The 27,131-nt window shown below is 37.7% G+C and overlaps 2 protein-coding genes across 5 annotated transcripts in view; one reads left to right on the top strand and one right to left on the bottom strand.

Annotated features, from left to right (window-relative positions):
* Positions 1-27,131, bottom strand: part of LOC117482049 (B-cell receptor CD22-like) — a 62,385-nt gene that overhangs the window by 1,637 nt on the left and 33,617 nt on the right. For 2 of the 4 annotated variants that reach the window (XM_034130025.1, XM_034130024.1), the window contains 5 exons: positions 3,811-3,890; positions 2,254-2,610; positions 1,928-2,128; positions 1,436-1,792; positions 518-745 (listed from right to left, as the gene is read on the bottom strand). The exons of 1 other annotated variant lie outside the window; for it this stretch is intronic. In XM_034130025.1, coding sequence (XP_033985916.1) covers positions 518-745; positions 1,436-1,792; positions 1,928-2,128; positions 2,254-2,610; positions 3,811-3,890 — 1,223 coding nt within the window. Of the gene's footprint in view, positions 1-517; positions 746-1,435; positions 1,793-1,927; positions 2,129-2,253; positions 2,611-3,810; positions 3,891-4,032; positions 4,125-27,131 lie in introns of those variants that run through there. One more of the 4 variants, XM_034130026.1, reaches the window with a different exon arrangement.
* Positions 18,874-23,776, top strand: LOC117482070 (nuclear factor 7, brain-like). Its single transcript, XM_034130067.1, has 2 exons — positions 18,874-19,123; positions 21,563-23,776. The coding sequence occupies exons 1-2, from the start codon at positions 18,896-18,898 to the stop codon at positions 22,769-22,771; spliced, it is 1,437 nt and encodes a 478-aa protein (XP_033985958.1). The 5' UTR covers positions 18,874-18,895; the 3' UTR covers positions 22,772-23,776.

The raw sequence follows: 27,131 nt of genomic DNA, 5'->3' as shown, positions 1-27,131 counted from the left end.
ATTCTTCTCCTTTTATTAGTTGAAAACTCCATTCTGATTGGTGAATTTGGACATTTCAGAGGTTGTTAATACTCGCTAACAGAACGCTGCTAAGGATAACATGACTGCTGTTAAGGAGGATCAAGGGACTATGTGCAGTCATATCAATCCGCAGAAAGAAGTCCTCGATTTAACGTCAGCCGTGGACAGCAAACATTTTCTCCATCATAAAACACAGAGTACTTTTTGAATAGTCATATTTATATTTGTTGAGAGCACTGGCCAGTTAAAGACACTGTGAACAGTTACTTTGACATATTTTGTAAACGCTTGTAACACTTAACATGTTGGCTTATTGCAAGCTAGTGTTCTTGTAGGACACTTGTTGTTTGTATCTTTATGGTTGTCTGCACTTATTGTTAGTCGCTTGTATGAAAATTAAATTGATGTAATGAACTTCAGAAGACCTCGGTGACTCCGGTATGTCTGAATTTGTCATTGTATTGTAATGTCAGTGTGTATTTATAAGTAAACTCACACACTGGAGGAGAGGGGAGGTCTTCATGTCCTTCCAAAGCACAAGAGATGTTGTCTCTGGGCTGAATCAAGCCTTTATAAGAAGATTTCATCGTCGTCGTGATTTTCTCTCCGTTCTTGAACCAGACGTAGTTCAGAGAACCAGCTGGACTGCAGCTGCTGTGACACTTCAGCTCTGCCTCAGTAGAATAGTTGTAGACCTTTGCTCTGATCACCTGCACCTGGAGAGCTGGACGTTAGAACAAGAAACATTAGTATAGCAAAAGGTCTTTTTTTAATAGATGTACATACACATTAACACAACTGTGTATTGCTATTTGGAAATAAAGAGCAATAGTAACTCTTCATCCAATAGTCATTACACAAACATCTACTTTTCCAGTAGTTGTAGGTGTACTGTGTATTTGATTGATTGTATTGAAGTTCGATTTAAGAAATTGAAATTCACTCTTGGCTTCCTTTACAGACTTAAACGTTGTTTTTCAACTTATTCCCGTAAAAGGTTGGTCTCTGGCTTATTCCTGTCCCAGCTGGACTACGGTGATACAATCTATAGATTTGCCTGTCTCACTGTTTTGGCCAAACTTGACCCACTCTACCATGCTGCACTTGTCCTAGCCTGTTTTAAGTTGAAGTTGTCTGAAGTCCTCACCACCAGCTGCTCTTGCAGTAATAAGTAGTGTACCTTTCTTACTGTCCTAATGTGCACAATGTAGTGACTGCTTTTTCGTCTTTTGTTTACTTAGTTTCTCTGTATTTTATATGTCTGTGTTACGTGTGAGGACGTGTAACGTTGCTGCCTTCTTGGCCAGGTCAGCATTGTAAATGAGATTTTATCTCAATGCTTTTATTTGGTTAAATAAAGGTTAAATACATAAAAATAAAAATAAAATGAACATCAGTGAGTGTTGATCAGTACCTGTGACAGTCAGAGTTGTTCCAGGTAAATCACTCCTCCATTCAAAGCTTGGTGTTTTGAATTTGAAGCGATACTGAGCTGAATCTGAGTCTCTCAGGTCAGAGATCCTCAGAGTGGAGCGTCCTCTCTCTGTTTCAAGGATCTGAACACGACCTGCATACTGGGGGTCTTCACTAAGGTCCTCAGGTTGAGAGGGATTCTGTCCCTGATGACTACGCTCAGGACTGAACCAGAATTTAGATTTAAGTTTGTCTGTAAAGCTGCTGTACGTACAGGAAATGTCCACTGATGATCCTTTGGGGGCGCAGATGCTTCTCTCAGTGTAAGTCACTCTGTTGCAGCTTTGACCTCTGACACCTGAAAAATAAAAACATGTATTTCTTTGTATTTTTCAGCAATAATTTGAACACGAGTAAAAAATGACCAATAGAGTTCAATATAAAACGCCACTAGATGTTTATGTGTTAATAGAAGTCTTTGGAGTAAACTCACACACTGGAGGAGAGGGAAAGTCCTCATGTCCCTTCAAAGCACAGGAATAACTGTCTGCATTGTTCGTGTTGCTTGTATAACGAGATGTTTCTCCCTGGATTATTTGTCCGTTCTTGTACCAGATGTAGGAAGGATTAGAAGATTGATGACAACTGATCTGACAATACAGCCAGTAGCGTGATGTGACCTGGAGATCTGGATCTATGAAGGAACATACATGTTATTTAAGACAAAAACTCTCAAAACACATGCATATTATTATTATTATTATTATTATTATATCCAAGACATTAATAAATAATTAACATATCATTAAAAATTGTTACTTGAGACGGACAAAGTGACGCCAGTCCAACCACCATATTCTCCTCCTGCTTGGTTGGTTTCAAACCTGAACCTGTACACAGCTGAGTCGCTCTCTCTCAGGTTTTTGATTCTCAGAGTGCAGATGTTGTTTTCACAGAGATCCTCTACACGACCTGAATACTCTGAGTCTGTGGTCAGATCTACAGGTTCACCATCTCTCCATTTAGTGAACCAGAATGTTTTCTCTAATGTGTTAACACTGCCTCTCCATGGAGATGGGTATGTGATGTTGCATCTTATCTCCACTGTTGATCCTTTCACTGCACAGATCTTAGTAGAAGAGTAAGTCACTCCCCAGTCATTCTGACCCTGAACCACTGAAACACAGAGCACATCAGAAACTAGAATCAAAGTTAATGACTTAAGTTAACAATTAGTTAACAAGAATATTTGTATCATATCAGGAAATCTAAGCTGGGCAATCGTCAAGATCCCCGATCATCAGAAAAAGATTATAATCATGCATCTACAGTATCTAACGAGGACTGAATATAGATTTGTATTAGGTGTTTATCATATTTATGATTGTTAAGAGAATATATCCTTCTTTTAAGGTTGGTCTATATAATGAACAAAGTGTTTTCAAATAGCTTAAAAGGAGACGTTTATGAGTCAACAAATAATTATGAAGTTACACTTTACACACTTTTCTGGGAAAGAGCAGAAGAGCACATTAACCTCTCTCAATTCCTTCTTAGGCACTTCATACCTGATGCAATTATACTTTATGACTTATTTTAGCATCATATCCAAATTGTACCAGGTCCAAAAACAAACTATTAGCTCAGTTTTTCAACGTCAGTGATGTCAAAGATTGGAAGAATTAGAAAAGTGTGGGACTCTCTTGTCCAGTTCCCTCTCTGTTCGCTCTGTGGTCAGTTTGTTGATGAGTTGAGTGTGAAAATAACAATAAATGCAGAACACTGAGGTGTGAGCAGCTTCTGTCTGATATACAGATAAGAAAAAGAAGAAGACTGCTTTAAACTCAGAGTGTGAATATAACACTGAGGTCAGAGAGGAGAGAAAGAACTAGAAGGGTTTGGTGCAGAGGTATGGCGACATGAGAGAAGTTGAGACAGTATGTAATGACTTATGAGAACATATCCCTCGAAAACACTAAAACTTAATAAAAAACAACAAATCATTTTTTTAACCAGGGTCATCTTAGAAATAAAACAAAGCAAAGGTTTTCACAGGGTGAGGAGGGAACAATATCCTCAGTTTACAGCGTGTAAATGTTCTGGGCACACAGTTACTTTAAGCAAAAGATAAGTGCAAATGACGTTGACCAACACAGGAAAGATCTTTTTACGAATATTCATTACAATTAAAAACGTGGTAACATCTAAGTGTTTCAACAAAGCTACACAAAACATATATTTGGAATATCTTTGGAAAGTTTGCATTTCATCCAACCCCGATCCACTTATTTCTACAAATGACCTGCTTTTACAAGTCCCACATTTCCCAGAATCCCCTCTGTTCATGTGATGAATGTAAGTGTAGATGTACAGTACCTGACACAGAGAGCAGGAAGACAACTAATCCACTCGCTGCTGCAGTTAGACTCATAGCTGCTCCTCTCATCTCTGTGAGACTATAAAACATGTCAGATTAAATAATGTTCACAGGAGGTATAATAATAATAATAATAAATTCAATTTATAAAGCACCTTTCATTACTAACAGCAATCCCAAGGCATACAGAATCATTACATCAATAAACTGTTTCTACTCACAGTGAAGGAGGAACGATGTGTTGAAAGATGCCTTTCCTCTGTCACCAATGAGCAGAAGACGGATATCAGGCTGTTAAGAGATTTACTTCCTCTTTAGATTATTAATATGCATGATGAGCCAAATGCCAGTTAACACCCACTACACAACAAAGCAATGTTTTTTAACAAAGTATAAACTTTTCTTATACAAAATAAACTATGGCTTTAACTTGTTTTGCTGCCGATATACCACAGAAACAAGAAAAGAGCATTCAAATGAAGAAGAGAATAATAGTTAATCTCTCTGAGCACTGAGGACGTCACACAGTCTGCCGGTGTAGTGAAGGAACAGGAAGGCATTATTAACCTGTGAAACCACGAGGCAGTTTAACTGAACAACATGAAGGGCACAGTATTAATTATAAGAGAGAATGGATAATGCCATATCTTTTCTCTTGGTTTGTTTCTTCTCTGCTCTCTCTGCGGTCAGGTTGCTTCTGTTTCAGAGAAATGCAGAACACTGAGACGTGAGAAACTCACATGCCTGTTAGTGTGAACCCAACATGAACACACACATCACACACATAATCAAGTGGACTGGAAGGAATCAGACACACAATGGTCCGGTAATTATTGTTGGAGCTATTGATTGATTTAACATGTTGATGTTGATCTATGTCATGGAAGAAGTTTCCTTCATAGTTCACTCCTTTATTCTTCTTTCTAGTAGCATCCCTCGTAGCAAGAGTATATTTATCCTATTTTAAAATCAAACAGAAAACCTAGAGCCCTGGTTCAGTCTCTTTGGACTCTGGTGGGTAAATAGATAAATGAGTGCTATGATGATATTTACATTTACTTTCATCTGGTTTAATTTGTTTATTCATTTGTGTTTACATTAATTAAGATTTGGTGTATTTTGTTGTTTTCCCTTTGTTTATCTTTCTGCACCAAACGTGGCAGAACCCTAACCTGTTGTCTTGTGTCGGACAGGTGCTGTGGGCCTGAAGCCGCAGACTCCCTGGTGGGAGCAGTGGTGTTCTTCACGTGTCTGTTTTGTGTGGTGTGCAGTGTCACGGGTGATTTAGTTTGGACCCCTTACTCCCTTTTTTGTTAACTGCCGCTGTGGTAAGTCCCAGCCCTGTCCTTTCCCCCAAAGTGTGGATTTTATTGAAATGTATTGTGTCTGGTGTTTTTAGATATTCTGTATTTTATAAATAAAGTAGCCTTTGATATTAACCCTTAAACTGTCTCTGGGCGAAACTCCCCCAGGTGGCGTTGTCAGCAACCGACCTCTTACACCTAGCCGCACCACCCCGCCACAACGCAGAGAAAACCGACACAGTTTCACAAAGTAACACAGAAAGCACATAGACTGACACAGTAACACAGAAAGCACACAGACTGACACACACAGTAACACAGAAAGCACACAGACTGGTACACACAGCATCACACATACAGACACTCAGGTCACACAAAGCAGACAGCGAGGTAAATACATTCGTTGAAACTCATCACAGGAAGTGACAGTCCAATTTTGTACATCTGTTCAGAGTCCTTTAGAATCGATGGAATTAAGATAAGATAAGATAAGACTTAAATTGTTATGCCAGAGTTACAAAAATACAATAAACACAGCAGCATAATAGTAAAACTGTACACTAACAGTGCAGTAAAAAGAGCAATTAAATATCTACAGGAAACAGAGACGGTCACATAATTAATGTAAATATTAACAGTAAGCCATGGTATCTATCCAACTTTACCAAACCTCCATTCTTACAAAAAAAATGGTTACCTCGATCTGGACTTGATCATCATTTCTGAACTACAGCCCATCATTCGGATGTGGCTGAGAGGAAGAGCTGTTGTCTTTGAGTCAGAAGAAGCCAAGTTATCATGTTGATTTATCCTAGTGTGTATTGTGCTGCTTGTTAAATGTGTGCGTTATCTCACTGCTACAGTGGAGAAGAGCTTCAAATCAGAAACCTCAAACCTGTTAGAAATCCCCTCCATTACACTCCTGTTACTGAGTTTTAGGTAGAAGCAAAACCTTTAATAGCAACACCATTTTTGACGCTAATAATCATTTATATCTGGCTCTTGAGGTCTCTGAAGAGAAGTGTACTTCTTGCGCCAAATCCATCAATAAAAGTCAATCGTATACTGTGCAATTTTCCAAACTCACATTGGTTTCGCATACAGCATCTCTGTAAAGTATGTGTATTCAGCAGTATTCACTCTCTCCACTAAACGGCTCGTTGGAGCTCTTGCCCCCCCCCTCCCTGTGAGCCTAGTGTGCTCCGATTGGTCAGCTCGGCCACTCTGTTCTGATTAGTCAACCACCAGAGAGGCTCCGCCCGCTTTTTTCAGGGAACATCAGTCTTATAATGGCGTCGGTACAGCCGTATATTTTATACGCTAACTAACCACTATCTGTTGTTCATAGTATAGTATAGTAGCCTATAGCATATTACACTGAACAACTAGCAAACGTAGGTTAGCATATTAGCTGGCAAGCTAACTGTGTTGATTAGATAGATAGATTAGATAGATACACACTCCTACCACAACTACTACTAACGAATCTAAAACAACTAAGTTTCTCTAATATTTTTGTGATTTGCATTTGATTTCGTCCAGCCAGATCAGGAAACTCCTGGCGTATCTGGCGGACAACACACACACGGGATGACCCACTCTGATGCCTTGTCCTAAAAAGCCCCGGCAGCCGCTTACAAAGCTGCGATAGGCAAGATGCCGAAAAGGCCTATAAGGGGAGGAATGGATGATATACAGTGTATATATGTATATTTACGCATGTTCATTTTGTACATTTCTAAAAATAAAGTTTGATGGAAATACTTATTAGGCCTATCCTTTCTTCCCTGAATTATTTGCTCCTATAACATATCATTCATATATAGCAAACCATGATTTGATTTCTCATCAAACAGTACACTGTAAAAATTTACCAGCATTTCACAACATTTAACAGTATTATTTTACAGTGACATATTGTAATTAAGGCCCCCTGTAATATCCCAACAAATACATGTAAAAAGGACTGTATCCTTGGATTTCACAGCATTTAACTATTATTTCACAATAAAATACTGCAATCAAAATCCTCTGTAATATCACAACAAATGTTGTAATATCACAACAACATTGTAAACATTGCAAGGATTTCACAGCATTTAAGAGTATCATATTACAGAGAAATATTGTAATAAAAAGCCCCTGTAATATCACAACAACATTGTAAACATTGCAAGGATTTCACAGCATTTAATAATCATATTACAGAGAAATATTGTAATAAAAAGCCCCTGTAATATCACAACAACATTGTAAACATTGCAAGGATTTCACAGCATTTAAGAGTATCATATTACAGAGAAATATTGTAATAAAAAGCCCCTGTAATATCACAACAACATTGTAAACATTGCAAGGATTTCACAGCATTTAAGAGTATCATATTACAGAGAAATATTGTAATAAAAAGCCCCTGTAATATCACAACAACATTGTAAACATTGCAAGGATTTCACAGCATTTAAGAGTATCATATTACAGAGAAATATTGTAATAAAAAGCCCCTGTAATATCACAACAACATTGTAAACATTGCAAGGATTTCACAGCATTTAAGAGTATCATATTACAGAGAAATATTGTAATAAAAAGCCCCTGTAATATCACAACAAAATATCTATAAAACTACAGTAAAATTGGATTTGACATTATTTAACTATTATTTCACAGTAAAGCACTGTACTCAAAATCATCTGTAATAGCACAACCCATTACTGTAAAATTTGAATTGTGCAGCATTGCACATGTGCAGAATAGACTATTCTAACCGGCGTGTGTCCTGCAGCATAGCCTACTGTACTTCTCAAACCGTCTGGAAGATTTGAACTGAGACATTCTATACACTGTAAAAAAATATCCTAATTTTACAGGAAATAATTATTTTTTTATAGTAATTATGTATTTTTAAATAACTTGCAAAATCCCGTAAAATTATAGATATGAACTATAAATTAACAACCCAAAACATTATTTTAAGTATTTTGACAACAACAAATAACATTTATTTCATTTTTTTTTTAAAGTAAATTTACTATATCATATTTACAGTATTTTTGCACTTTCAGAAAATACATGCAGATGTATGTAAAATTTAAATTATTATCTGCAATTAAATATGTAACTCCTCGTAATATAAAAGTGTATTACTATTATAAGACTTTAAGATATTTCTTTGTAATTTTAAGGTACCTACACATGAAACTGTAAAAAAAAAGTGTCAAACATTTTTACATAAATAATTTTCTCAATATTCGATTGAATCCACCACAAACACAAAATATCCAATGTTGAAACAAAAGTAAAAATAAATATGTTTTCATGAAATTCCTAACTTACTATATTGTAAACATCTACAGTTGACAATATCATTAAAAAAAAAAAAAAATCATAGAAAGTGGAGAAATCTCTGCAGGGAGGACCAAGGTTTAAAACACACACTGTTATTTACTCAACAATAAGTCACAGTTATCCTTATTTTATTTATGTGTTATGTTGCTGTGTTTTTTTTTCCCATTGGTCAATATACAGTAATAAGGGTTAGTTATAGTCTTACATGCAGTATAATGTATGGTTTTCGGATTCTGGCCGACAGCCAGAACTACGGCACTTGAAATGGAATTCAGCCATAACACGGCAGACAAGTCAGGCATGTTTGGAATGAATCCACAACACTCCTGATTGGTTAATATAAACGTCATCGAAGAAACCTGCCAATGAGAACTGTCTGCGCCTGTCGTTCACATTTGAAACATCCACGTCAGTTTGAGCGGGTCTCCTGTATTTCTGCTGCAGGAGTTTATGGATTAATATCGGGATCGTTTTACATCTACACGTTAAATATGAGCATCGGGACGTCGTCAACAAAGAACAGAAGACTTGAGATCTGGTGAGTCCTGCGACTGTAATGGAGTTAAACATGTATTTAGAATATCCTTAATTTGTGAATGTTTTATTTTTTATTTAAGGTTATGTTTCTTCTTCTGGTTAGCTGAGTTTCTTCCCGTTATGATTAATAGGTTGTTAAATGTTAAGAAGCCCTGAGATGCTGTTTCTTGCAAGATGTTGCGCCCGGGCTTAACAGGTGGCAGCTAACATTAGTTTACAGCTTATTGCAATGCTGCTGCGCCACCCTCTCGTCTCCAACACGGGATAATTACACATAAACATGCAGCGGGGTGTCACAGTGTTGTCGCCAAGTTTATTGTAAAGTTTCACAGCTTTCTTACAGCGGAATCCAGTTAGTTAATGTTCAGTTATAGTTATAGTTATGTTCTAGTTACAGCTAGCATAGCATAAACGGCTAACCGCTAACGTTTAGCTAACTTGCTAGTTAGCTCTGCTCTATATATTACAAGCTAACATGACTAGCTAATGTCACACTGTGAACTAAAATAGTTTTTGTATTACTACATCATACATGCTTGGTCCAAATCACTGCTAAAATTATAGTATGTATTTTTTTACATGTAACAAATACATGTAAAAAGGACTGTATCCTTGGATTTCACAGCATTTAACTATTATTTCACAATAAAATACTGCAATCAAAATCCTCTGTAATATCACAACAACATTGTAAACATTGCAAGGATTTCACAGCATTTAAGAGTATCATATTACAGAGAAATATTGTAATAAAAAGCCCCTGTAATATCACAACAATATTGTAAACATTGCAAGGATTTCACAGCATTTAAGAGTATCATATTACAGAGAAATATTGTATATATATTACAAGCTAACATGACTAGCTAATGTCACACTGTAAACTAAAATAGTTTTTGTATTACTACATCATACATGCTTGGTCCAAATCACTGCTAAAATTATAGTATGTATTTTTTTACATGTAAAAAGGACTGTATCCTTGGATTTCACAGCATTTAACTATTATTTCACAATAAAATACTGCAATCGAAATCCTCTGTAATATCACAACAACATTGTTAAACATTGCAAGGATTTCACAGCAGTAGTGAACTACTACACACTGTGAACTAAAATAGTTTTTGTATTACTACATCATACATGCTTGGTCCAAATCACTGCTAAAATTATAGTATGTATTTTTTTTGCATTTTTATCACACTTGGCCTAAACTATTTTAGTTCATCATTTAAGAACGGGAGAATGAAAATAATGATTTGTGGTAATCAAAAACAAGGCATTTAATTAATACTTTGAATATTAATGACTAAAGGAATAGATTTGAAAATGTATAGTAAAGAAACACTCAGCCATGCATGAAATAACATAGCAAAATAATACGGATCATTTTTTACCCATGTTGTGAAGTGTAGTGATACAAACATGATTTGTATTCAAAAAGTAAGAAAGGAAAAATTAAAATTTGGTGTTGATCCAAAACAGGTTAATTGAGGAATACCTGGAATCCTGAATGATTAAAGTAATTTATTGCAAAGATATTTACAATTAAAACTAATTCGGGTCACTTTTGACGCATGTTGGTTGTATGTTGTGTAACAAAGGGTTAACATGACAGCTGTGATGTTCACTCTTTTGACAGAGCACCAGTGGACAGTAAAGACTATGGAAGAGAAGATGTGATGGCTGTGTGGAAAGCTGCTGACGCCAGCCTGTGTTCCTCATCAGTTTCTCCAGGCAGCACCCAGCTATTCTTCCATCTTGCAGATGAAAAGACTGATATGTGAGTAATAACTTGTGTCTAACATAATATTCAATGTGGTTTAGTAAAGTATTTAAAAATACCCCACATTGTACATGTACAGGACAATCAGACCTTTTTCAACAAAGATCATCACACTACGGTGGCCCGGAAGTGCAAGACACCACAGCATTTCAGAAAACACAACAGCATTTCAGAAAACACCGCAGCATTTCAGAAAACGCTACAGCATTTCAGAAAACGCAACAGCATTTCAGAAAACACAACAGCATTTCAGAAAACACAACAGCATTTCACAAAACGCCGCAGCATTTCAGAAAACACAACAGCATTTCAGAAAACACAACAGCATTTCAGAAAACACAACAGCATTTCACATTGGACGGAAAGGGTATTCCTTTAGGGAGAACACTTCTTGTTTGTGATTGGACAGAGCCAGCCAGAGAAGCACTGCTGTGATTGGTTGTTTTTGCTGCCAGTCAAGAAATGACACTTCGTGATTGGTCAGCACCCGAGCGCAACATGTCCCAACACATCAGCCGTTAGCTATTTGCACACACTCAGAGCTTACAGCTCCTCATATCTGTTCAGAAACTGGACAAAAGTTAAACAAGTACAAACCACAGACTGTCTGTGTCATGGCGAATACAGTCGCTGCTTTATTTATGTCTGTATGACGCTGTTGTGAGTGTGGACGGAGCAGCTACAGGTTAGTTTAGCCTGATCGATCCGCCCCCTCTCCAGCACGTCTTGTTTGAATGACAGGAGTAAACACTGACAGCTGCGGTGAAACTCGACAACAAAATGAACATATTGACCGTGATTTAATTGTAATACACGTTTCAAAGTGATGCCAAAGTAACTACATACTGATACCGGTTAGTAAAAACCATGAATTAATGCTTTGACAAGTCTGCAGACAAGACGGCAGGCGAAAAGCTTTTAAAATGCGTGTTTTCTGAATGGAATCGGATCCATCAGGCTAAACTAACCTGTAGCTGCTCCGTCCACACTCACAACAACGTCATACAGACATAAATAAAGCAGCGACTGTATTCGCCATGACATATACAGTCTATGGTTTGTACATGTTTAACTTTTGTCCCGTTTCTGAACAGATATGAGGAGCCACTGAGTGTGTGCTAACAGCTAACGGCTGATGTGTTGGGACATATAGCTGTTAGCACACACTCAGAGCTCACAGCTCCTCATATCTGTTCAGAAACTGGACAAAAGTTAAACATGTACAAACCACAGAGTGTCTATGTCATGGCGAATACAGTCGCTGCTTTATTTATGTCTGTATGACGCTGTTGTGAGTGTGGACGGAGCAGCTACAGGTTAGCTTAGCCTGATCGATCCGATTCCATTCAGAAAACACGCATTTTAAAAGCTTTTCGCCTGCCGTCTTGTCTGCAGACTTGTCAAAGTATTAATTCATGGTTTTTACTAACCGGTATCAGTATGTAGTTACTTCGGCATCACTTTGAAACGTGTATTACAATTAAATCATGGTCAATATGTTCATTTTGTTGTAGTTGGTATCTCCCATAGGATTTACATGGAGATACGCCCCCCCCCCCTCTCCAGCGCGTCTTGTTTGAATGACAGGAACAAACACAGCTGACAGCCGCCGTGAAACTCGAGCGATTAGAGCGATGCGAATATTGGGTAGTCTACCATAGTATTTACATGGAGATAAGCCCCTTAAAAACCATGAATTAATAAAGCATTAATTAATGTTTTTTTTACATCGCTCTAATCGCTCGAGTTTCACCGCAGCTGTCAGTGTTTACTCCTGTCATTCAAACAAGACGTGCTGGAGAGGGGGCGGATCGATCAGGCTAAACTAACCTGTAGCTGCTCCGTCCACACTCACAACAGCGTCATACAGACATAAATAAAGCAGCGACTGTATTCGCCATGACATAGACAGTCTGTGGTTTGTACTTGTTTAACTTTTGTCCAGTTTCTGAACAGATATGAGGAGCTGTGAGCTCTGAGTGTGTGCTAACAGCTAACGGCTGATGTGTTGGGACATGTTGGCTGTCGGGTGCAGACCAATCACGAAGCGTCATTTCTTGACTGGCAGCAAAAACAACCAATCACAGCAGTGCTTCTCTGGCTGGGTCTGTCCAATCACAAACAAGAAGTGTTCTCCCTAAAGGAATACCCTTTCCGTCCAATGTGAAATGCTGTTGTGTTTTCTGAAATGCTGTTGTGTTTTCTGAAATGCTGTTGTGTTTTCTGAAATGCTGTTGTGTTTTCTGAAATGGTGTAGCGTTTTCTGAAATGCTGTTGCGTTTTCTGAAATGCTGTGGTGTTTTCTGAAATGCTGTTGTGTTTTCTGAAATGCTGTGGTGTTTTCTGAAATGCTGTGGTGTCTTGCACTTCCGGGCCACCGTATCAGACAATTGTTTTGTCTTTTGAGGTACAGCCGCAGCAGAGAGTCTGAGTTTGAAGAAAACCCTACAATTGTATTCAGTGTTGTTTAATCAATCAATATTTATTGGTCTTGAATTTCCTCACTGGATTACAAAATGCTCGAATCTTATTGTACAGGGACATTATGCAGATTTCATCAACTGAAGATGAAAATATAGATTCAGCGATATGTACCATTTTAAGGAAATAGACTGTTAGCGGTATTGACCGAAGCTCCGCAGCTGTAGCTAGGCGCTGCTAATGAAAACTCAAGTGCTCAATTTGTTACTTTTGCTTTTTTATTAAGAATTGACCAAGCATATCTTCCTCTTCGAAATCCCAGTTGTACTTCGCTAACACGCAGTGCCTGCGAGAGTGCGTTTGATTGTTCCCACCCTTACCTCATTTATGGACTAGGTCATGTTAGACAAGCAATCCAGTGGTTAGTTTTAGGGTAAGGTTTTTTTTATTTATTCACTTTAAGAGAAAGGGATTTCAGAAACAAGTCTCACAAGTTTGCCTCAAGGTAACATTAACAAAAGCTAACTGTTGTTAGACTATGTTCCCCGCTTCTAAACTTATGAAATGAATGAGAAAAATATGAACAACTCTTCATAGAGCCACATCCACACAGCTTTAAAGTGGTAGGAAGCTGAAGCACTGCATTCGTGCCAGCGCCTAGTTGTAGTTTCTAAGGTATTAGAAAGTTGTTTTTTCTGGAAGGGGTTTAGCATTTGATCAATTCCCTTGGGATGCCATCAAGAACTGTTTTTACAATCAATAGTGTGTTTAAGTTTCCAACCCTGCTTCAAAGGTCCATCATACAAGATGGGGGATCTATTGGCAGCTGCTGATAATAACATTCATCATTATGGTTTACTAATTGTTGTCTTTTTGTCCTCTAGGTTGCACTGCCACATCTACAGTAGCGCAGAATGGACAGAGGAAACATGATTGGGCCTCAAGTTTTTTGCAGCCAATATACATTCTCCTACAAACTTGGGATAGGAGGGTGAGTGAACAAGTTATCCATTGGTTGGAACCTACCATTGTTAGACGTACTAAATCCTGCACACTGCTCCTTCAAATGGACAATGTGAACATATGTCGCCATTTTGTAATTTCTGTTATTTTCAGTTGAGAATGTTTCAAAGTAATCTTAAAAAATTAAACTTACTTTTTGTTTATACTGTTTATAAGTAGATGTTTAAATATTAAATGCTGTATTCATTAATGGTTGTATAATTCTACAAATATTTTTATATTTTAAGTTTTAACATTTTTATAGTAATTGTTCCCTACAGAACATTTTGTGCTGTCTTTTTATTGAACGTCTTTGATTGGAAAATGTTAGAAAAAAGCTGTAAAATAACAGTATTCTACCTGTAGAACTTTAGGTTCTGCATTTACTTTTGTGTTTGATCATAAAAATCTAATAAAAAAAAATGTAAAAAACAGTTTTTCTCATCAGAACTTTATTTAAGGTATTTGAATGTAACATTTTAAGACAATGGATTTTGAAAAGAGAGGAAACATCTGTAACACTACAATGTTTTCCTGTAAAATCTTTAAGGACAATTCCTGTTTATTAATTGCTTTAGCACTTTATTTCAGTGAAAGTATTTTACTTTAATTTAAGGGTTTTTGTTTGGCAGTTTTCTTTTTTACAGTGTAGCCTATTTGATTTGACCCAACTGGACTCACGGGTGAGATGCTTTTTGTGCATTTTTGCTTGCTGTATGTGGATGACGTGATTAGTCATGTCATCCAATAGTATTTGACAGGAAACCATTGTATGAGCTTCCTCCAGGAAGGACCGGAGCTGGGGACTACAGTTATGCACATCTATCATTGTAAATTGATAGTAAATTGCTGGCTACTCATCTGCATTACTTTCACAGTACACATTGTACATTCACAGTAAATTACTGGCAACTCTTTTGCATTACTTTCACAGTACACATTGTACATTCACAGTAAATTACTGGCAACTCCTGCATTGCTTTCACAATAGAAATGTAAAAGTACAGGTCCTTGTTGTAATGCATGTACAACAAAATGATGTAATTCCCCAGTAACATACTGTAATATCACAGTAATTCCTTAGTCATTGAAGCTGTGAAGTTACAGTATACAGTTTTACCTTTACAATAATGCATTGTAATATCATGGGTGTGAAATTACAATACATTGCTGTGAAGACATTCACAGCAATGTATTGTAATATCATGGATGTGAAATTACAATGCATTATTGTGAAGACATTCACAGCAATGTATTGTAATATCATGGATGTGAAATTACAATGCATTATTGTGAAGACATTCACAGCAATGTATTGTAATATCATGAGTGTGAAATTACAATACATTACTGTGAAGACAATCACAGTAAATTGCTGTGAATCTTACTGTGAAAGTCATGCAAAAATTGGCCAAGTATTTATTGTGAATTCACGGTGAAAATTTTTACAGTGTAGTAGTTCATTACAGGTAAAAATAACTTATTCTTCTATAACAACAGCCTCTCTGGTGGTTGACTAATCAGAACAGAGTGGCCGAGCTGACCAATCGGAGCACACTAGGCTCACAGGGAGGGGGGGGCAAGAGCTCCAACGAGCCGTTTAGTGGAGAGAGTGAATACTGCTGAATACACATACTTTACAGAGATGCTGTATGCGAAACCAATGTGAGTTTGGAAAATTGCACAGTATAAATCCATTCCTGTATTTATCATGTATTAATGTGTTTATTTATGTTATACTTATGCCATGTTCTGTCCTCAATGCCTGTGTGCATAAAGGTACAAATTCACTCTAAATCACATCACAACAAGACCTGTAGTTTGGCATTCATTGTTTTAAAAACACACTGGTGGTCCAGAGGATTATGCATTTGGGTTTTCATGCAGGTGTTCTAGGTTCAACACCCAGGAGAGGAATATCTTTAATCTTCTGATATGCTGATGTTAAATCTGGAGAAATGGTCTCCACCACTTTTTCTAACAAAGTGACACCCATGATTCAAGATTCAATTCAAGATTCAAAGGTTTTATTGTCATATGCACATAAGCTACAGTGTAGAGATGGCATGACATTCTTCTGACCTGAGCTCCTCCAACAATGCAACATATATAATAAAATACAAAAATTCAAAATAAAATAAAAAGTAGTGCAAAAAGTCTATACATGTCAATAGATTGTGGATAAAGCATGTTTTTTAAGAATGTCTGGTCTGGTGGAAAGACTTTATAAAAGTGTGAGAAACAGTAAAATCCAGAGGGAGGCAGTGACTGTGGAAGCAAACAGCCATAACACACCAAAGAAGAACAAGAGGAAGTGCATCTATTTTGAAAGGATTCCGTGTTTCCAGCGTGCATTGCGCTTACTCGCAAACATGGTGGATAAATGAATGGAAGAATCTTGAATCTCGGGTGGAAAGCTCAGTATATAGAGACCAGGTAGCAATTTCAACCTGTTACCACTAGAGGGTCCTGTTACAACAATACATCTCTGAAATGAGTGATACATGAGGTGTGGCTTTACAGGAAAGTGAAACTTAAAGGGCCCATGTCATGGCCATTTCCACTGATCATAATTACATTGTTGAGGTATACTAAAATAGATTTATACTGTGCAATTTTCCAAACTCACATTGGTTTCGCATACAGCATCTCTGTCAAGCATGTGTATTCAGCAGTATTCACTTTCTCCACTAAACGACTCGTTGGAGCTCTTGCCCCCCCCCTCCCTGTGAGCCTAGTGTGCTCCGATTGGTCAGCTCGGCCACTCTGTTCTGATTAGTCAACCACCAGAGAGGCTGCGCCCATGTCAGTGCTTTTCCCGGCTGCTCTCAGCGTAACATCAGTCTTATCATGGCGTCGGTACAGCGGTATATTTTATATACATATATATTTTTAACTGTTGTTATAGAAGAGTGTGACGGCCCCAGGGCCTTTGTCTTACGATGGGGTGGAGCTGAAGAGGCTAATCAGCACGATCACGGACACCTCCGGACACTACGGCCCCAGTCTCTCTCCAAAGCGGCTGCAGGAAGACTAACTCTGCGATCCTCTCAACCACCTGTCTCTGCATTTACCACAATAAATGTGCCGTGGTTTTGTAAACTCGTGTATGTCTCGTCTTTCCGTTGTGGCCTACGAGCTACTCTCATAACAAAGAGTAAGTTATTTTTACCTGTTATAAACTACTACTGTTTGATGAGAAATCAAATCATGGTTTGCTATATATGAATTCAGGGAAGAAAGGATAGGCCTACTAAGTATTTCCATTAAACTTTATTTTTAGAAATGTACAAAATGAACATAAATATACATATATACACGGTATATCATCCATTCCTCCTCCTCTTGCCTGCGCACAGCCGGTGCGGTGCGGTGCCTTTTAGCACGAGGCCTCAGTAGTAGTAGAATCCCTTCCCCGTCATGGATTGTCCGCCAGGATCTGGCTGGACGAAATCAAATGCAAATCACAAAATATTAGAGAAACTTAGTTGTTTTAGATTCGTTAGTAGTAGTTGTGTAATGAACAGCTTGCCTGCTAATATGCTAACCTAGCTTTGTTTACCTTGGTAGCTAACACGATATGAACGTTAGCTTGGAGGAAAGGCAACTATAATGCAGTGTAATAAAACTACTATGAACAAAAGCTAGTGGTTCATATTAGGCTAGCAATAACGTGTTTATAATTGCAATCGTATACGGGTATTCTGCTACCATACAATGTAACTTGCATGAATACATTGTTTTGCGCTAGCATACAGCTAGCCTCGTTAGCTACATGCAGTATATGTACGGTCACAATGTACGGTAAACCGGAGTATACTGTATGAGTATTCCGTGTGTGTGACTGCAGACATTCTCCTGCCATGACAAACATGTAAGGCCATCTGCTGACATTGTAGTTGATATATTTAAACGCTAGCAACGTAGCATCACAAAAATGTTTTTCTGACCAAAACTAGCTCTAGCTCCGTGTGTTAGATCGCTACGCCAGCTATAATGTAATTACGTTTCGCGACTGACCGGCAAATCACCCGCAGTATACTGTCAATAGGTATTTTGTGTGTGAATGCAGACATTCTCCTGCTATGAGATACATGTATGCAAGGCCATCTGCTGATATTAGAGTTGATATATGGAAACTCTAGCAACTTAGTTAGCACAGTTAGCACTGTGTCAATGGCTTAGCAGTCCAACACAGTTTACACATTTAAACAGTCTTGTTTGATAAATACACAAATAACAATGCAAACTTACAGGTTGTATACCCAGATCTTCCCCTGCTCCAAACGGTCCAAACAAGCTGTGCATATCCGGCCTCAAACTGGGCAATGTTTTGGAAGCTTTCGTCTGTGAAATGCCGGTTCTTCGAACCTCTGGAGGAGGAACACGCCGCTGCTGGTGTGGCCATAGCTCTTCGGGATTGGTCCATTTCGTTCCGGGTACCGCATAACATCATGCGGTACCCGGAAGAATCAAATGGGCAGTGACGTATCTCCAACGAGGCGTTTTGGGGAGGTATTTTCTGTGTTAGAGTTTTACTCGCTACAGGGTGTACTTTGAGGGTTTTGACTCTGCACACCGTTTACATGCATAAAAACCTTCATAACACACAAGGGGACGGGTAATAACCGGAAAAGCATGACATGGGAGCTTTAAGGTTTAGTTCAGTGAGGCAGAGCAGAAACCATGGCGTCTGGTTCTTACTCCGAAGATTTGACTTGTCCTGCCTGTCACACTTTCTTCACAGATCCAGTGAATCTTCCCTGTGGACACGCTTTCTGCAGAGGATGTATTCCAGACGGTGTGAGTTCACCGCTCTATTGTCCACAGTGTGGGGAGGCTGGTCCTCCAGAGGGGGGATGTCTGCCCACCAGCCTCATATTGAAAAGCCTCTCTGAGAAGGCCAAGGCTGAGGTATGTTGCTGCTGCTCACTTACACTCACTTTTGGGTGTTCTAAACCCACAATAACTTTATAGGATGAAATATTAGTGTTATAATAGCACTATTATAGTAGTACTACTAATAATACTATTTTGCTACGTATTCTTCGTTCTTTCTTTGTATGCACCATTTATACAAAGGCAAATTCCTCGTATGAGTAAACCTACTTGGTAAAGAGCTATTCTGATATGTCAATTACATGGATCATAGTTTGAATCCTGCGAATATGTCAACTGCAGTCATTACAAATTAATGATTTGTTTGTGCATGCTAGGACAGCTCCCTACTGAAAAAAGTTTGCTCGTCTTTAAGAGATCAGCAGGTTAGTGTTCTTCCCCTGAGGCCTGTACGACGAAGCCAGTTCACCAGACCCTGGATATCTTTTAGTTATCCGGCTTAACCAACCCTAACAAAAAAAAGTCCTTTATCCTGTAATATGACTTCTAGCCTTGAACTCCCCGCACAGAGCTCTGATTGGTCAGCTGGCGGTGCTTTCACTGAGTTGATCTCTTATCTGCTCCGGGGCAGGTTGGGTGTCCAGCATAAGACTGATTCTATAATTTAGGGTGCATTTCACATCAACAAAACAGTACAAAGAAAGTGTTCTTTCTCAATAGAACAATCAGTGGTTCAAGTTAGTATATTCCTCAGTGTAACATATCCACTAGTTGCAAAGCTTAAACATTTTTTTATTTTATTTTATTTTAAGGGAAAGGATGTTTTCACTACTCAGTTTGTCAACTATGTTACGGACAAACTTGATGTCATTACAATCATTTGATTAAGTCCTGCACTTCAAGTAAAATCAAATTTGAAAGGCTCTTGAGTCTATTCTACCATATATCCAAAGATTTTTTAAAGTTTAAAAAATAATTGTATTAAAGTTTTGTTTTTTCATGTGATATGTTCAGCACTGTCATTAAGTTTAGGGATATTTTGTATTATAAAACTACCATACAGGTCATTTTGATAGTTTTAAGAGATGTCATGTAAAACTCCAAACTGTGTAGATATACATTATACTATAAAGGATATCAGAAGCACTATTTTAGATATTTTAAATTTGAAAAAATTAGGTGCAACATAGTTGACAATGAAAGTCAAACATTTGACGCAAATAACATAGTTGACTGGACACATTATTAACCATCAGCACTATGTTCATTACAAGGCAGAAGTGCAAAATTCCATTGATAATGATGTGTCATGATGTCTACATGTCATACAAATTGTCAACTAGGTTACCTGTCAACTAAGTTACTACAGTTATTACAGTACTGGGTAACTTAGTTGACAGGTAACCTAGTTGACAATTTCCCTATTTTGACCCATCATTTCAATGGTAGGCCTTGCCTGGATGACCACATGTCATTTTCTTGAACAGGTTAACATCACATTTGAACATATAATTGAATTAAAATCATTAAACAATTGTAAACCATAACAATGTACGTAACATTGTTGATGGTCAATTAATATACTCATTGACAATGTGCTATTATACATAAAATATTGTAAAAAATTACAGGACAATCACCACAGTGTGTTCAAAATGTCTGCCAAAGAGGAACATGGCATCATGTGTTGTTGGTGACATGGTATTGGGACAAACCATTTTTGAGTTAAAGGGGGGAGTTCTGTTAGTAACATAGTTGACAGAACTTTTGCGGACATTCATATATTAAGATATTTAAATTATTTAAAGGAGGAAATCAATTAAAAATATGTTATTATTCTTTAGTATTTCGACTTTTGAAATAAATGAATAATTTTTTTAATTTACTTTAATGGTTTTTATTCATTATTTTGAAACCAAGACACCCTCAACTGAAAAACAAACATAGCAAAAACTGACAATTTAAGAACATCATGACACATTTCAAGCTAAATAAAGCATAGGATGCACATAATGTTTGTGTGATATTATAACATGCTTTCCAATAATAGGCAAAATATGATATTTTTGAAGAAAATAGTTAGAATAATTATAATTATCATCAATGGACATCAATGGACATGGAATGTACCCTAAATTGTAGAATCACTCATAAGTTACCATGGTGATGTACCCCGGTAAGAAGTGAACCAGGGTCTTAAAACTCAAACCTAACCCTGAAGTTACCCCGCTAACCCAACATCCTGCTTCGTAGTACAGGCCTCTGCTCTCAAATGTAAAACGACAGTGATGAATGATGCAACATTCAGTCAGGATGAAGCAACTTTCAGACTGCACACAACGTGCACACTAAACAAGATACAAGACTGGTACAAAGGTGGTGCAATAAACAGAACTATTCAAGATTTATAAAATATATTGTTCAAGCTGGTCAGGGAGATGCAGGTCATTAGCATATGTTTCATTACAACCCTTGTACCAACCTGCATTTATTAAAGAACTCTTTTTTTCACAGGCGGCTGAGATGTGCCCAGAGCATGAAGAAAAGCTGAAACTGTTCTGCGTCACAGATCAGCAGTTAGCTTGTATCATATGCCGAGATGGGGAGAAGCACGAAGGACACAAGTTCAAACCAATCAAAGAAGCCGTCGCATCTCTCAGGCAGGAGTTGGAGAAGGGAATGGAGAAGTTCAGTGGTGATATTCTTGCTACAGAGAGCTTAGCCAAAAGTCAGAGAGAAGAATTAACAAAAACCAAGGCAAAGTCTCAGCAGCTGACAACCCAAATCCAAAGAGAGTTTAAGGAAATGCACGACTTTCTGAGAAAGAGGGAAAAGGAGATAAAGAAAGAGTTGAAATACAAAGAGGAAGATGCTGTTGAGAAAATGAGCAAGAACCTAAATGCTTTAGAAAAAGCTCTTTCTGACAGCAGAGAGCTGGAGCAAAAGCTAAAGTCTGTTCTGAAAACTGGAGATGCAGGAAGTCTCTTAAAGAGCTGGTCTGAGGGCAACAGCAAGATGACTCCAGAGGACGCTCTCAGGCCCAGAGCAAAAGATCTGCAAGTGGTGAATGACTCACTGTGTTTTGATCCCTATGAAAGCCACCTGCAGTTCTTTATGTGGAAAGAGATGCTTCAGGTGATCAAGCCGCGGGAAGAGCTGCTCTCTCTGCAAAGCAACAGTTCAGATATAACTCTATCTGATGACGGACAGAGTTTGTTTCCCCAAAGCAAGCAGGCAGCAGTATATTGTTCCAGTTGTAATGTTAATTATGACCGCCCCCACAATTGTCAGTCGGGGCAGATGCGCATGCATCATTTCCAGTTTACCCCAACAGCTACTACTATTCCTTCTTCTGATGGAGAACTTGTCATCCATACAAATCCTCAGTTCACTTCAGGGCAGCATTACTGGGAAATAGATGTAGGACATAGGGTATTTTGGAAACTTGGAATTAAAGATCATTTCCTGAAATATGAAAGTCAAAAATATGTTACCTGTAGTAAAAACAAAACCATGGCACTCAAATTTGCAGACGGACCTCGAAAGATTGGTATTTACCTAAACTGCACATCCAAGATGCTCTCCTTCTATAATGCAGACGGCATGGCGCTTATTCACACCATGAGCTTGGGCTCAATCTCCATGCCACTGTCAGCATATGTTGCCATTTACATCAGGTCCCAAGCACCAGATCATAACCCCCTGAGAGTCTGCCGGTACTGATCAACATCAATATTAAAACAAGCACATATCCCAGGAGACACATTACAAAAAGTTGCTTTAAAATGTAAAAACGTGTTATTTTAAGGATGTGTTAGTAACTCATATTTAGTAAAGATAAGATCTAATAATATATACTTTATTAATCAAAGCAATTGGAAGATGTTTTCGTTGCAGCAGCATGTAAATCAATTATTGCACATAATTAGATTACACATATTTTTTTCTGGTAGTCTGATATATATATGTAGACAGAAAAAAACCCACATGAAGCACGACAAATTAAGCACATCACGTGGATTCATATTTCCGTTAGCAGCACACTGACTTTGGTTTAGCAACTGCATAGACTGCTGTATACAATACTTATCCTGCCTGTTTATATGGAGGCACTCTTAATCGACTATTGGAGGGCAACACTTTGTATTTATTTTATTTTTCTTTCTTTTAAAATTTTTTTTAATGTTTTCTCAAGATAATTGATGTTCATATTGTGTTCACTATTTGCCATCTGACTTTGAACTTTAGGACTTTATTATTTTATTCAGAGAGTTTTACGTGAGCGAATCAAAGAGGTTTTCAAGGTTTCAGGCAATTCAGTTTTCATTTTGAAATCTTTATTTGAATATGTTATTGTTAATACTACTGTTTTGTTGATGTTCTATGGATTCTAACAAGGGTTTAACAGGGACTAATATAGCATTCCTACTTTTTGGAGCGTGATTTATATAACATGATCCTTCCAAGATCTGTACGATTTATTTAAATATTGTTTTCAGATTTTAATCCCCCTTCCTCAGTTAATTGTATAATGTGATGACTTAATACTTTTCTGAAAGATTATTGATCAGCATTTTTTATTTTAGTTATACTACTTCCATGTATTTGTTGCTCTGGTTGTGTTCTACTATCTATGTATACATTGTTATTTCTTGATTATTGATATTGAATTGAGTCGGGCTTGGATGTATCTATGATCCGGTGGTTAATAAATTCCTGAAGATAATATACTTGTGATCATGTCAAAGTTATTTACTGAAGAGATTAATGATTTGATACAAATGTAAATCCAGACTTTCATTTCATTTTGTAAGAGCTTAATTTTGTATTGCAAATTGAAACAGCACCTATACCCTCCCTCGGCTGTCCAGAACCAGGAGGGGAATAAAAGAGAAAGGAAATCAGGAACTATGAAAACCAAGACCACACCGGGGGAACATTGATGATGAACCGATAGATAACAGTAGGGAAGACATAAGTACATAATCCAAAGACTAATAACAAAGACTAGACACAGCTGGAGAAGGCAGGTGAATCAAGGTGAACACAATCAGACAATCACACAGGTGGAAAGAAACCAGGGCAAACAATTACTAAGGCAGGAAGTAAAACAAGACAAGAAATAAAGAGAAAAGGAAATGAACGTTTTCATGAAAAGTTTAAAACTAAAACCAAGATAATTACACGGTATTATCTTTCCTGTCAGAATTTGCCCAGTTGACATTAAAGGTCACCTATTATGCAAAATGCACTTTTTGATGTCTTTTATACATAAATATGTGTCCCCGTTTTAAGGAGACTCACAAAATGTCAAAAAATACAACAACAAAAAGCACTGCATAAGCAAACGGCTGCAAATACAACTTACTGCAAGAAGTGCACAACACAAAACACTAAAAAGTGATTCAATCAAATAGTAATTAAATACCATAATGAAGCCAAATACGATATGTCACAGCTTTCTACTTTTGAATGCTTTAACATTCAAATATTTAAGAGGGAGGTATAATTTAGATAAGAGTCATAACATTTGGCTCTACTCTTTTCTAGAGTAGAGCTATTCTACTTTGTACCACTATATATGAAATGTAGGTCTACTATATAGGCCTATTCTATAATATTTGGTCCATGCAAGGATAACAAATATGAAGAACAATCCTATATGAATGTTTCTTGATTTTCTGAGTTCACAAAGAGGTCACAAAGATTCTCAACAATTAAGATTTTAGGATGTTTTAAAAAAATGAAATAACTACCAAGATTCAATAATCAGGAACTACACCAAACAGGCTCTGTAAGATGTAAACATTATTTATGAACGGTGAGCTAAGAAGTGTTTAAATTCCAGCAGATGGAGCCATTAGCCTTTCAATGGTCTGAAGGTTGGGTATCTGGCACTTCATCAGCAACATGTGGCTCATTGTGAGTCGGATTCAAAGCAGATGAATGTCTTAAATGTTATTTCAAATTGTATTTTGTTGCGTTTGTTGGGATTTTATTAAAGATTTTCCAAGACAGACAAACATAAAAGAAACACAATATGACGAAACCAGGAAATAGCTATTGCAAAGACATGACACAAATGGTCAAAATGTCTAGAAAGCATTATAATCTGTTATTAGATACCAGAAAATATTCTGAAAACAGATTGACAGTAAGTGGTAGATAACTGAGGCTTCATGATGCATATCTAGTGGCCTCGAAAGACTTGAGCTGATGTTGATCTGATGTAGCCGATGGCTACCGATCTTTCAGGCTTCCATCGACACGCACACCATCCCTCTGTCATGTATGACCATTCCCTTTGAGACCCACTGAGATAACTTAGACTACATTTTACAATCTAATCCCTCAGAGAGTCCTTTAGCTCACTGAGCTGATGTTATCTCAGCCTCTCAGTCCGACAGGAGAGAGCTCTCCCTCTCCTTATCGTTGAAACAGCTTCTAATCTCCGTTAGCTCCGAGCTAGCACCAGATGCTAACAACAACCCCCGTAACTCTCTCTGTCTCTCTGTCTCTCTCTGTCTGTCTATCTCTCTCTCTGTCACTGTCACTGTCTCTCTATCTCTCTCTATCTCTCTCTCTCTCTCTCTCTCTCTCTCTCTCTCTCTCTCTCTCTCTCTCTCTCTCTCTCTCTCTCTCTCTCTCACAAAATGCGCTTGTGCCACACACACACAGACGCTTCTCCGTGACGATGACCGCTTGCGTAAAAAAATAAATAAACACATTTGAAAAGTGGGGGGGACACAAACGGGATTTTGAAAAGTGGGGGGGACATGTCCCCCCTGTCCCCAGTGGAAATTACGCCAATGGGTGTATGAATAGAGGAGTGAAGGAAAAGCACAAATTAACTAATGAAAGGTCAAGGGATGAAAGGATGAATGGTTATGGGGTGGAAGGATTGAGGGATAAAGGGTCGGGTGATGGAAGAGAAAGGGAGGGTGGTTTGTAAAATATGACTATCAGCATTTTTCCAAAGGCAAATCATTTAAATTGATTCTCAGATAAAAACTCTGTCTGTGGATCTTCATATCAGATCATTATGAACACTGTGGCTCCTTTCCTTCCTATCGTGACACATCACCACATAGGGACAATATGGGAGATATACAAAAGCAACATTTATTAGATTAGTTTTTGTATTGCTAGCTAATAATTAACCATGATATACCGTTAATTAATGAAAAGTGAAACACTCGTCCGATGGTCCTTCACTTGTTGTAGAGCTGGCTGTTGATTTATTCTGATTTGAATCTTACACAGTAATATCTAACAAGGTCTTCTAGTGAGCTTATGTTTCATTTTGTGAAAATCTAAACTGTACATGGAGTGAAATGTGATGTTTTTAGGCTCTCTCTGTTTTAAATAGACTTAATTGTCTCTGTCAGCAGGATAGTTATTAACCAAGACACTGATGAGGATTTTTCAAAGTTATTTATTATGTGGAATTAAAAAAAAACTATTTGACTAGACTTTTGTAATATCAACAACTCTGCATATAACAAATAAGCATGTACACATAGTTGAAGCAGTAATATAGAGCAGTGGTTCTCAACTGGTCAGGCCTCGGGACCCACTTTTTCCTTTGTCAATAAATCGCGACCCGAAATTTTTAACCACTCAAATCTATTCAACAAAAAATCGTGCTGTAATATATACGCTTTTCAGCATACAATATCGAAAAAACATCAGCAAATATGTTTTATTGAGAAGATGATCACTAATGGCGCAGTTCCACTACAGCGCGGAGCTCGCTTTAAGCGTGCCGTGTCGTGCCGAGCCCGTTTTTGGTTGCGCTTCCACTAGGCCTAGTTCCGGCCCGGCCCGGCCCGGGGCCACTTTTTCACGTCTTTTCTGGCCCGAGAAAATTGTGGTTCTATCGAGGCCAACAAACAGGGCTGAGTCGGGCTGAGTATGCTAAACTAGAGAGAGGAGCGCTGGCAAGGGGGCTACAACTACAACAAGATGGACATATTTGACCGTGATTTAATTGTAATACACGTTTCAAAATGATGCCGAAGTAACAACATACTGATACCGGTTAGTAAAAACCATGAATTAATGCTTTGTCAAGTCTGCAGAC

This window comes from Trematomus bernacchii, unplaced genomic scaffold, assembly GCF_902827165.1.
Source record: "Trematomus bernacchii unplaced genomic scaffold, fTreBer1.1, whole genome shotgun sequence".
Taxonomy (NCBI): domain Eukaryota; kingdom Metazoa; phylum Chordata; class Actinopteri; order Perciformes; family Nototheniidae; genus Trematomus; species Trematomus bernacchii.
Note: the sequence above shows the minus strand (reverse complement) of the source record. Positions and strands in the feature narration are given on the sequence as shown.